The sequence below is a fragment of the Mastigoproctus giganteus genome, chromosome 1, assembly GCF_048544385.1.
Source record: "Mastigoproctus giganteus isolate SK-2022 chromosome 1, ASM4854438v1, whole genome shotgun sequence".
Taxonomy (NCBI): Eukaryota; Metazoa; Arthropoda; class Arachnida; order Uropygi; family Thelyphonidae; genus Mastigoproctus; species Mastigoproctus giganteus.
The window spans coordinates 258,390,129-258,403,799 of NC_143575.1; the positions used below are offsets into that span (position 1 = coordinate 258,390,129).

Sequence of the window (13,671 nt, forward strand, 5' to 3'; positions counted from 1 at the left end):
ATGTCAGCAAAATTGCAATGCCTGCTACATCGGAAGCACCACTACCATGTACAGTTCCACAAAAACCTCTAACACACGGGCTTATTACCATTACAACAGTTTCAGAACAGGGCAATCCAGTACCGAGCTTACACTACACGTACATTCCCACAACCACACCCCTTTAGTTGATTCAGCCATTACCATCATAAAATTAAAATCTAGTTACAAAATTTTTCAATACGAAGCCCTTATTATAGAATGGTTCCGCCGTCACTCCAAATTAAATGTCATAAATGCGAAACTACCCTCCAACCTTTTCCCGGTCTGGAATCTCGCGCACCTTAGATTTCTACATGTCACAAAGAGCATCACGGGAACACAGAAGTTATTTAAAAACACGTGTTCTCTCCTCACTTAGTATTACCAACTGGAGACGTTAAAAAAAACAAAAGTCAGTCGTTATGACTTTTGGCTTCACCGGTTTCATATATTTTAATCAATTAATTGATGAAGTAGAAGTGCACAACTCCAGGAACAGAGTTGTGCACTTCTACTTCCTTGAGCATATTTTAATTCCGTTTTTAATTTTTAATTCCCTATCCTTACTAATTAACTCATTTAAACTCTAAATTATTCAAAACCTCTTAAACCCCAAAATTATTCATCCAGCCTACCTCAAGTAACAACTGCAGATTATCTAAGGTGAGTACCGTTTACTAAGCTTTGCTATTTGAACTTGAGTCCAATCATATTGGTACTTTAAGAAATCCTATAACTTATCTAATTGTCAAACTTTCTTGCTTATTTCAAAATTGTTAGGTCAGTAAAAATGCCTTACTGCTGAGTTAAAAGTTTCTTGAAATTTTGCTGGTCAAGATATGAAGTCTTCAAATGTCTTTATTTGTAATAGTGCTTTATTTTTATTTCAAGTGTTTAGAAATGTATCTTTTTGTCCAAATACATTCTTTCTTACTTAAACAGGTAATGCCTACAGATGGTGTAACTTCTGTAAATCATATGGTACATTTTCAGTGACTTTCCTGCTCTTTTGACCTAAATTAATTACATGTTTTCTTGTGAGAATACAGGTATACCTTTCTTTAAGACAGGGTTTGTACCTCAAAAAAGAATCATTAAGCAAAATGTTAAGTAAATGGCAATTTTTCCATCTACTCCTGTGTTATAATGATAACATAAGAGTAGGTGTAAAACTGCAAAAAGAAAAATTAAGTAGCAAACTTTAAATAAGTAATAATGAAAGAAATAGATTTACTTTTTTTTTATATAAACAATATGATAGCAACAGCCTGGCTGCATATAATAAGAGAAGATTGAAGCTCTATGGTTTGTTTGTTTATATAATATGGAGCCATCTCTATTAAGTCTATAACTATGAAAGAAAGGAAAGTTGTACGGGTGGGGAAATCACTTCGTTACCTGTGTTTAGCTTTTAGTCTGTCACAGACAATGTGAAGATTCTTGTTTTTTATGTAGATGAGGTTATTTAAAATATGACCTGTTGATATCTGTATACTCTTTTTACACAGCTGTAACATTTCTGTTATTTTTTTTTTTTTATGAATCTGTTAACTCTGCTGTTACTTTGTATGTCCTCATCTTTCCCAGCAGAGACAGCCATTATGGCTTCTAAGTGGGTTAAATCTTTTGACACGTCCTTAGTTATTAATTTTTATAATAGTGGTCTTAATATTTTAAACTTGAAAGCTCCAGTCATATTTGATGTCTCTCCTTTCATGAGCATTTGACACAGTTTTAAAAAGGAATTGTTAAATTAAAATCATTAAATGAATCTGGTAAATGCAGGACAAGTAAAAATAGCACATACAGTACTTTCTACTTACTAAATGATGCTTCAGACTGGTGGTAAACATCATAACATAACATCAGCTCCTGAACACACCAGGAGCTGATGAATCTGAATAATGTCCCTATAAATTGGAGATTTATAGGGACATTACTTGCACATAATGCTTCTCTACTAGAGAAGCATTATGTGCAAATGTTTCTCCTATTTACAAATATGGGTCAAATGAGCAACTACAGCCTTGTCAGTTTGACTTCTGCCCCAGGGAAAATTGAAGAGTTGCTTAGTTAGGATGTTCAATATCCTGTGGACAGGTATGGAATTATAAAGGATTCACATGGCTTTAAGAACAGATCATGTGTGACTAATCTAATTAGCTGCTATGAGGTTGTCAGTAAAGAACTGGATAGAATGAATCAGCATTTTGCTAAAGCTTTTGATACAGTCTCACATAAATGATTGTATAAATTGGAGAAATATGGCACTAAGGGAAAGTTACTACTGTGAATAGTGTGTGATAGCTAAGCAGTAAGAAACAGTAATTATAAATGGCCTCTGCTCTTCATGGACTTGCTGTATGTTATGAGTGGGATCCCAGAGAGTTCAGTTCTTGGCTCCTTCTGTTTCTAATATTCATTAATGATATTGATGTAGGTATTTAGCATTTAATGCTTAAGTTTGCTGATGACACAAAATTGGGCAGAATAGTCAATGACAGTAATCAGAGTATGCTACTTAACAAGACAAATAAATTATTTGAAAAAAAAATAATAAAATAAAATAAATAAATAATAATAAGAAAAAAAGAAATAGACAACCTATGAGTTCAGCTGATCTTTAATTTTCCCCAAACTGTCAGCCTCTACCAACCATGTAGGTAACTTATTCCAGTAATTTATAACTCGCTGGCTAAAATAAAACTTCCTGCAATCCAGTCTAAACATCTCGCCCCATAACTTGAATTTATGGCCCCTAGTTCTAGAATTATAACTGTGAAAATTTAATCCTCATTCATTTTACTATTGCCTTTCGGAGCCTTAAATACTTCAATCAAGTCACCTCTAAGGTGCCTAGTTTCCAAGCTGTGCAACCCACATATTTGAAGTCTTTCCTCATAAGGACTTCCTTTTGCCAATCTCACCAGACAAGTTACCCATCTCTGGACCCTTTCAAGAAGCTCTAAGTTTTTTTCTTTTTTTAGGTGTGATCTCTACACTTGAACACAGTATTCCAAGTGTGGTCTTGGAATAGCCTTATATAATGGGATTGACATCCTTATCTCTACTAGCCAGTGTTTGATAAATCATCAATAGGACATCATGAGCCTTCCTTGCAACCTGTCTGCAATGCTCAGAGAACTTTATGTCTGGCCCTATCATAACTCCCAAGTCCCTGTTCTTCCACTACTGACTTTAGTTCAACTCCACAGAGTGTAGGATATGCAAGGTCTTCAATCTGGGTAGTAGTAAACCAAGGTAACATTCCACTTGAGTACCACCAAACTCATGTAACTAATGAAAATAGTACTTCAGAGTAACTATACAATCTGATGTGAAGTTTTCTGAATAATATAGACAGGCTGCCAGAATGGGGTTTAACATTGACAAATGTTACCACCTTGCATTTGTCAATGTTAAACTTCAACTGCCATTTCTGAACCCATTGACCCCAATTTTCCTAGATATTATTGCAGTAGCTCACCCTGATGACTGTCATTAACCACCCTGCCAACCTTTGTATCATCTGCTATTTGTACAATGCTCCTAGTATTAGTGTACACACAAGTATACATGCACGTGTTCTTACTTTTAGTTACTCTAACACAGTCCACGTATTCATTTTTTCCTTGATGACCCACAACAACGCTGGAAATCCCAGATACCTTGCTTTCCATGTACCAATGGAAGACCACTTTCACCTCTGCCTGTGGCTATACTTATCTGTGTATCCCTCCAAGCTAGCAGTTTTCTGACCCACTTATTGTCTCGATAGCATGAGCAACTAGGTATATGTGTGTGTGGTGACCTGATCAAGATGTTTAAGGCATCAGAGATATTCAGTAAACTGAATACCAAGGAAATTTTTACTCTTATTCATGTGACATACACAACAGAGTATAAACTTAAACTGAGAATGGATAATTATAGACTTTGTCAAAAAATTTTCTTTGAGTCAGTGATTGGCTGTTGGAGTGAACTCTCATATACATCATGTGGAAATGTTGGAAGTTTGTCTAAATTTAAAGTCGGATTGGATAAACACTTGAAAGAAATAAGTAAATGTAAGGAGGCAATACAGTGTTGGTTACTTTATTTTTTAAATTTAATTTAAATGCTATTTATTTTTTGGTTGGTGCTACCATAAGTTTCCTTTCTTGTATCATTTTGCCAATACTATTACATTCAGTAAATAAAAATTTTCTCAGATTCTGAATGTATATATATAAACAGTGTATTTTGTAGTAAACAAGCATTATTAATACTTTGTACCAAAATTGTTAAATAAATAAATATTTATATTTATTCAGTTTAGGAAAATTGTAATGTCATTAATTTTCCTTGAAATAAAATTATATATATATATTTTTTGTTTAAGACAAACTAAATTACATTTTCTAAACCAACTAATAAATTTTCATATCAGAAATTATTTATTTTATAAGCTTTTTTTTTTTTTTTAGCTGTTATTACTTAAATTTTTTTTATTATTAGTTCCGTCACTATTGCGGGTTAACTACACCAGATTTACGAGCTACTCTTCTAAACCTACACAGTCTACTTGACTTAAGGTTAAGTGTACACAGGTAAGAATTTTTTCTGATATTTATTTTTGTCTTCTAAAGTATAATTTATAAGATGATGGCTAAAATTATATTTTAGGTGTGAGTGATTAGCAATTCAGATGTGTTTTATGTTTTCTTTATATTGTATTTCCTATGCCTTGATCCCATTTTCAGCTTATTTAAATGTTATGAATTATCAAGAGCTAATACCTATTTCTGTTGATGTTATGTACTACAGCAAAATTCTAATAATTAAAACTAATTTAATTAAAAAGAAGGCAGTCTAAATTAATTTGGCTGCTTTTTTTAATGTGTGTATTTTATTTATGCAGAATAGAGATTTTTCAGAACAGCTCACAATCACTTTGCAAAAGGAAAAATTATATACAATGAGAACATTTAAGATGTTTTTAATGTCAGTTAATGTACCTACACATCCCTGATGAAACTTTATCAAGTGATTATGGCAATATCAAGTGCCTTTTCTTATCTCTCAATTATACAGTCCTCATACAGTCTGTGGATCAGGGAGTTTATACTCAGTTTTAAATGTTTATATTGAAATGAAATATAAATGAAAATTTTGATACTCTGACAGGAAAGAAGGCAGTAGCTAATATTCAAAACTATAATGTAAAATGTTCTGTTTACAGCTGAGCTGAAAGCTGGAATACATGAAGTAAATGCTCACACAAAACTTTGATCTCGACATTCTTGTTTATCTAGATGGAATCAGAGATAAAGAAGATCAAATTATATACTAGATAGCAGTTTAATTTGAAAGATCAAATAGTAACATTTTGAGAGAAGCCATATGTGAAATGGGAAGGGAAAAGCCATATGTGAAATGGGAAGGGAAAAGGAATAAAGAAAAGAATGTTTTAAATTATATGAAGGCAGAAGTTGTCTCAACACTTAACTAAATTTTATAATTCTGAAGAGGAATTTTAAAATTATTTTTGCACTCTAAGAGAAATGAAGAATGGCATTATGAATTGGCAATACAACAGGACCATCATTCAACAGAATTTCTAATTTCTTCAAAAACAACAGTTGGGGATGAACTAACTGCCTGCAACTGATTAAATTTATAATTATTAATGTTTAACACAATTTATTATTTAAAATAATATATTATTCATGTTCAGTTTGGTTTGAAATTTTGTAATATAAACATTACATCGAATTTGCTTTTCATCATATTTGTTTTCTAATATGATATGCACCAAAAGGACAGAATTCGTGGGTTACCTGGTTCTTGGGCAACGCAACACTGTCACTAGTGGACGTACAATATAGGTACACTGCATTCATGTAGACAGTAATTCTACGTCAGTATGGATAAATATCGAGAGTTAACAGACTTTGAAAGAAGGATGATAGTGGGTGCCCGACACATGGGTCACTCTATTGCGGAGGTGGTACAGAAATTGCACTGTCTCTGTTAGACAGTACAGTCAGTCCTTGTATAACACGATAGCTGTGTTCCTAGAAACCCTCATGCAATATAAATAACAGACCTTATGGGGAAAAATAAAGTTAGGTGCTGACTACCCAAGATTGGATACACATTTGTAACCAAAACATAACCAAGCACAATAAATAATTGTAATAAAACACAGTTGAAAAATGTAAAATTAATAATTTAATCATTTAAATTTAATTCCTACCTTAAAAAATAAATGAAGACAGCTTGAGGGAAAAGCGTGAGAAAGAGTTTAAGCAGCAGAATTATGGGGAAAGTGACGGCAGGTTGTTATCATTATTGGAATTAGGATGTGGAGGAGATGCAGATGAAGGATATGGACGAAATGTGGTTACACCAGAACTACAGGGCTGTGGCTAGTTTTCTTCTCTTTCTTGGGTGTTTTCATAAAAAAGACATTGTCAGATGCCAAAGGGTGTTGGTAAAAATGTAATTCGATTTTGTAAAAATGTAATTACCAAAACCCATAGAATTATGCCTTGTGCATTTTGTTTTCAAATTGCATTTTTACCCAACACCCTTTGGCATCTCTCATATTGTGGATATAACTTCGCAACTCTGATGGCATGTTGCATTACCAGGGTACCTGCCCGCCCACTGATGATGAAGCCCAATAGCTTCGAAATGATCATCTGGGTGGTGGTATCCTCTGAAAATAAATAACAGTAGTCTTCTCTACTAGAGAAGCATTATTTATTTGAAGTAGTGCAATACCGCTATCTTGTTGTGAAGGCAACCACAATATGAGATACAATTAAAACGATGCCTTCTACACTACTTATGTAGTTCAAATTTATGGGTTAACTATGGTGTATTTACACCGATATTATATAGTTAATTACCAAAACCCATAGAATTATGCCTTGTGCATTTTGTTTTCAAATTCTTTTATAATGTATTAAGATAAAAGAAAGACTTTAAATAGCATGAAAAAAAACAAATTTATTTAATTACAAAAGTAATAACAATAACTTATACATAAAAATTCACACGTTTAAATATGTATATTTGGATAAGTAATTTACTGAAAATTTTATGTGGAAAAAATTTAGTTTTTAAAAAAAAAATTTTAAATGTTCAATTGTTTTGTTTGTTGTGATATATTTTTTTGCTGCTAAATCTCTCAAGTTCCTTAATAATAACAATTTGATTATATTGCATTCTTTCCAGTTTATATCGCTTTTCTTCCCATTTCAATGCTGTTGACATTTTACCATGAAAAAATCTGAGAAAAATAATAATAAATCGCAGTTTCGAGCTGATATTATTCTTACCGAATCTGGAGCTAAACTAAACATAATGTGAAATGAAGAGAACAAAATATGTTGTTGTTGTTGTTATTTGGTTTTTAGGAGCATTAGCAACTAAGGCCATATTGCTCCGGGATATGCGGTGGTCATTCCCTGACCTTCCCGCATCCCCCGTATTTGGTGGTGACGGGCTCGAACCCCGGTCTAATCAAGAAGCGTGTGCTGCGCACTGTTGCTCCTTCCCACCTGGCTACGGAGGCGCAACAAAATATGTCATGGAAAATTGGGTTCACAGAAGTGAATGACTAAACTCTTAACACTCATGGTTTATGAGAAAACCCATCAGGCCTAATCCAACATTTCACCAGATATGACATAAAAAAAACATTTTTTTTTCATTTATTTGTACACACAATTATTACATATATATTATACACAATATTTACAAAAAGATATATACATTAACATTCTTGTTACACATATATAAGACATTATATTATACCTCATGGTGCACTTCGTATGTGTATCCCAGAGTCAAGGGTGGCTCCTAGGCAAAAGCCCATCTCCACCTAGTTCATCTGTTTTGGTGTAGAACCTCAACAAATCTAGCCTAAAAACATGTGTGAGGTATTTTACCGTCGCCAATATAAGACAGCTGTTGCCCAGTGCTCTTCTCTAGGCCCAGGTTGATGTTATGTATTTGTGCCGAATGCACAAGTCCTACACTCGACAGAAATACTCTTGTAGCATAATAAACATTTGTCTCAAATGCTACCATTAATGAAAAAGAAAAATCAGCCCTTCAAATTATTCCGGATAATGACTGACTTCCTGATAACAGCCAGTTCTACTGTATATTGTATGTCATAATTTTTCAGTGCATTTGCTCAAGTGGGTGCACAGGCACAAAAAGTATACCAGTATATACTTATTTTAAATTTTATTTAAAAATACAGTTTGCAATTAAAAAATTGTAGTTATTTCCTTTAATATAAAGTAAACATAAAATTAATAAGGTAATAAAATTGAGTAATAATAAAAAATAAAGTTAATGTGCTGTACACCTCCTTGAAAATTTAATGGCTATTTATTCAAATTTTATCTGGAATGATATATTGCTGATTAGTTGAGAAATCCATATAATAAAGAGCTGTACAAATAAGAATTTACTGCACCTGATTAGCATTCTTTTGCTTTTGGAAAGAGTCATCACCATAGAAATTAAACTAATGAAGCAGTAGTAATACCAGAGGTATAGATACTGTGAGAGAGACTACTTAAGTGTTCTAAAAAGCAATAGTCAAATAGCTTTTGATTTCAGTTTATTTGTTATAACTTAAAATAGGTGATATATAGCATTTAACAATAGATTCTGATTAAATGTATTATAATTTTAGAAAGTGAAAATGTTGATTGTGTGCATGGTTTTTTTTTCTCCAGTCTGAGTTTATTGTCTGAACTTTGACATACAGAAAGTGCTGATATCTTCATCAGCTATGGATCTCACTGTGAGTGCAGTTTTCCCAACATGGAACAAAACATATCCAACTCACACAATTAATGATCCAATTTTTACATCTCCCACACTAAAATTTGTCAATAACTGCTTTTCTTTTATTAAAATGACCCATAAAATTATAAAAAGCAGTGATAAGGTGCAATTCTGCGTTCTCCAGGTTTAATGTAAAACTGTTTTCCATTGAACCCTTCAATCCTCATTGCATGTTTTCTATTTTTATACAAACTTTTTATTCCCCTTAAAAGATTATCCTTGATGCTTTATTTTTTAAAAATTTGAAAGAACAAATTTCTGGATATGTATTCTGTTGTGTGCATTTTTTTTTTTTTTTCAAGATCATCAAGTACTGAATTGCCTTTTCTTATGTTCCTATGACTTTTCTGTATTATTAAACAAGTGAAAAAATTTCAGCAGAAATAGAATGAACTTGGTGTATTTTTTTTAATGCTGATTTCAAATGTACAGCCCATTTTTCATTTTTTTACCCTGTCACCCTCGGTTTGCAGTATATTTCATTTTATAGTTTTTTCATTTTACTTAGATTTTGTTCAGTCTGTTCATATTAGTTGGCCTGCTGATTGAGAAGTTCTGGAATGTGCAGTGTTCAGTTTCCAGCAGTTTCTAGATTCACCTCCCCCTTCCTCCTCACACACACACATTCCATATGTAAAAAGCAAACCTCCTAGGCATGTCAATCAGTCAAACAGAGTTATAAATGTGTGAGTTAACATTTTTATATATTAGTGAACTTGTCCTTTTTTTTTTGTTTTTTTTTTTCTAGTTTTTGGTGTCAATTGTAGTTTGAATGTGCTTCTAAAATGTCTGCTTTGATTCGCTGTATAGCTTTTGTTATTTGTGCAGTTATTACACAGTTAAATCTCACTTAAAGCTCAATCTGTAATGCTCTGTTAAAGAAAGTGTGTGAAATTTATTTTGGCTGCAAATTAGGTGATCAGGACATGAAGTAGGTTCTTCATGTGATGATTTTGAGAGTTACATCCTTAGGAACTGGAAGCTTGGAAATCCTTCAAGAAAGTTTGTGAACAATTTCTAGGCAACAACAGAGTGGAGAAATATGAAATCTTGATTGAGAATTTATTACAAGCCTACCAAAATATTTGTGATACATCTCTAAAAATACACTTTCTCCATTCTCATTTAGAATTTTACTCAGACTTATTAGTGCTGAACACTGAAAGTTTTCGTCATGATATTGCTACCATGGAGAAATGTTATCAAGGAGATTGGAAGCTCAGTATGCTGGCAAACTATTGCTAGATGTTGGGCGCCTCCGTAGCCAGGTGGGAAGGAGCGGCAGTGCATAGCACACGCTTCTTGATTAGACCGGGGTTCGAGCCCGTCACCACCAAATACGGAGAATGCGGAAAGGTCAGGGAATGACCACCGCATATCCCGGAGCAATATGGCCTTAGTTGCTAATGCTCCTAAAAACCAAATAACAAACAAACAAAACAGCTAGATGTTGATCAGAGAGACTCCTAATCATTACAGACAAACAAGAAAAAACCTTATTTTTTATAGTTTTCTGTTTTTATGAAAACCCCAAAAACAAAAACGTTGTTTGTTATTTTGTTTTTAGGAGCATTAGCAACTAAGGCCATATTGCTCCAGGAATATGCGGTGGTCATTCATTGACTTTTCCGCATCCTCCATATTTGGTGGTGACGGGCTCGAACCCCGGTCTAATCAAGAAGCGTGTGCTACGCACTGCTGCTCCTGCCCACCTGGCTACAGAAGCACACAAAAAGTAGTACAACCTGTAGTACTTGGTACCATCCACGTGTTAATTTATTGTAATACACATTGAAATTTCATTAAAGTATTCAATAAGCATAATCAGTATTCCTCTCTAAACTTGTGGGTGCTAGGCAATATCCGACTTCAAATTTTGATCAGCTCATCAAAATCCATGAGATATTACAATTTCAAGAAGGAAAATAATTAAAAGTTGCAATTTGTTGTCCATTGCAGGTTACATTATTTTTAATTTTTTTTTTATGAAAACCCCTAATACGAGAGGTATTAGAACCTATAGTACTTAGTACTGTGCATGGGTTGAAGGTTGAGAAGGCAAAAGAAGATATTTGTTGACAGACTTGAATTTCTGTAGACTTTAATTTTCGGGAAATATGTGTGAAGGAAGGTTGTTCCAGAAAATGGCAGTTGAATGAATAAATGAGGAAGATGAAAAGTTTGCTCTGTGTTTGAAGCTGGACAGTAAGTGGATGTTGGCTGGTGGCAGCACGTGTTTGGACTGTTTTGAAAGAGAGAGCTGGAATTATAGAAGCCAATTCAGAACAGCACCCATGGAAGTATCTGTAGAAAAGGCATGCAGCAGAAACAGTAAATCTGTGAGATAGAGTGGAGAGACTCTGTTAGAAATGAGTCATTAATTAACCTAACTGTCCTCTTCTGAATGGAATCTAGAAGCCTGTGAGAGGTTTTGGGGGCGCCACTCCAGATGTGGGAACAATATTCCATGGTAGGGCAGATTTGCAATTTGTCCAGAGTGAATGAATAGCTGTTTAGAAGAAAAGTAAAGTTGTTGTTGTTTTGGTTTTTAGGAGCATTAGCAACTAAGGCCATATTGCTCGGAGGATATGCGGTGGTCATTCCCTGACCTTTCCACTTCCTCTGTATTTGGTGGGCACGGGCTCAGAAAAGTAAAGCTGAGAGTGAAAGAAAACCAAGGTTTTTTTTTAGATGTAGAGGAAGCAGTATTTGTAAGGTGCTTGTGCCAAGAGAGGTAATGGAGGTGAAAATAAATTCAAACTAAGGGGAAAGAATTATAGACTGGATTGTAGCAAGTTTTCCTTTATCTTGCAACATATTTATCATTGGAATAAGTTAGTGGATAGTTGAGGCAGATTGTCTTGGGAAATTCACAGGTCTGACAGATTGGTTGTCTATGGAAAAAGAAATATATATAGATGTGTGTTTTGGCTTCCTTGCACTGTGTAACCAATAATAAGAATGTAAATCATTTTTATTATTAATAATAATAATTTAATTTTACTGCATTTTTGTATTTTAATAAAAATCTGCTAAAAATCTTGTTTCCAGTGTTCGTTTATATTTTATGTAAATGGTGAAATATTTATGCTTACCTAATATTACTTTGTTTCTTACAGTGAACAGATTCCTGTGTTAGCATCATCTCCACTGGCTCCAAATTTCCCATTGTTCCTTGATCAGAAGTTGGTTGTACCTATTAATGAGAAAACTGGAGATTTGTTGCAGACAAATAGTAATGCCCAAAATGGATTAACAACAGCTGTGCTTAGTGTCACTGATGGCCTACATCAGAATGATGGAGCAGGTGAAAAGAATTCTGATATGATAGAGGATCTGAAGAAAGAAATTGAAGGAATGCTTCCTAATGATGTATCAGAAGTTGCAGAGGGGTCATTATCACCAAGTAAATCAGGTGATGCTTTGGGGACAAATCTTAGTTGTTCTGTTGACAAGGGATTAAATGACATAAAGATTTTACAATTATCCATGGAAAATGATAGTGTTTCAAGTTCAGAAAAACTGAAGTCCAAGCTGCGAAAACTTGGGCAAGGATGCCATCATTCCAGTGTTCCCAATCTCACAGCTAACCTATCCTGTGTATCCTTAGATAATCAGAATTTCCTCGCTGAGAATCACCAGCATAATCCTGGTACTGCTCTGAAAATATGGGCAACAGCTAGTTCAGAAAACAATTCAGATGAAGAGCAGATTCTTCATGAAGATCCCAAGAAACTGAATACAATGAGTAGTGTAGATTCTGCAGTAGAATCTTTGTGGTATTTCAATGATATGGTGCCCTGGACTGCACATTGTAGCAGCAGCAACTCTCTGCACAACCCAGCCAGTTGTGATATGAGTTGTGACAATTGTTGTAGTAATTTAACTGGAGAAGCAAGTTTAGATATATCATTCAATGAAGAATTGGCAGCTAGGACAGATCAATTAGCTAATAAGAGTGGTAGTTTTCACCTGAGGAAAAAAAGCACCTCTTCTGTAAATGCAAATTAATGCCTCAACAACCAAATAGCAGACATAAAATACCAGTGAGCTTTTAAATAGCTATATTCTTGTGTGGGCATCAATTTGTGTGTATGCACGCGTGCAAGAGATTTATTTAAGCAAGCTTCTGTGAAGCTCGTTATCCACCCATATGTGTAAAAAAATAAAATAGTAAAAAGACTTCAAGAACCTTTTTATGGTTCTTGAAATATAAAGTTTGGACTAAGCTTTGGAAGACTATCCATTTAAGCCATGTAAAATAGTAGCTATCAATTATAAGGAGACTAAAATTTTTATTTTGCCTAGTATTGAGTCTTTCAGTGGTTCAGTATTCTCTGTAAAAACTAGCTTATTGTTCATGTTGAAGATTCTGTATATTATATACAATAGTTTTTCAGAGATTTAAGTAGTCTGTTATGTAAATTCTTTTTTGTCAAAAAATTTTGCAATCTTAAATTACATGAAATATTCTTACATCTTATTCTTCTGTCCAGTAAACCAGTTAAAGTGGAATTTTTATGCACTTAGGAGGAAATTTTTTTATATCATAGTAAATATTTAAAAAATTATTTGCAATTCAACTTGATGAACTTTCCCATAGAATTTTAACGACCCATCTAAGATTTATATATTTTACATTTGTTAAGTTATTATTGAATTTTATTTAATAATTAAGCCATTAATAATATAGAACTTCTCTGAAAACTTCATTAATTAAAGTATTGAGTATAAAGAACATAGCAGTTTTTAACCTAATATCTTGTTATTCTTTTGTCATATTGAATATCAGTG

The 13,671-nt window shown here is 33.5% G+C and overlaps 1 protein-coding gene across 2 annotated transcripts in view; it reads left to right on the top strand.

Moving 5' to 3' along the window:
• Uvrag (UV-resistance associated gene) overlaps window positions 1-13,037 on the top strand; it is a 113,779-nt gene extending 100,742 nt beyond the window's left edge. For both annotated transcript variants that reach the window (XM_090385827.1, XM_090385823.1), the window contains exons 14-15: window positions 4,519-4,610; window positions 11,997-13,037. In XM_090385827.1, the coding sequence (XP_090241953.1) occupies window positions 4,519-4,610; window positions 11,997-12,888 (984 nt within the window). In that variant the 3' untranslated portion in view covers window positions 12,889-13,037. The remainder of the gene's footprint in view (window positions 1-4,518; window positions 4,611-11,996) is intronic.
• The last annotated feature ends 634 nt before the right edge of the window (window positions 13,038-13,671 follow it).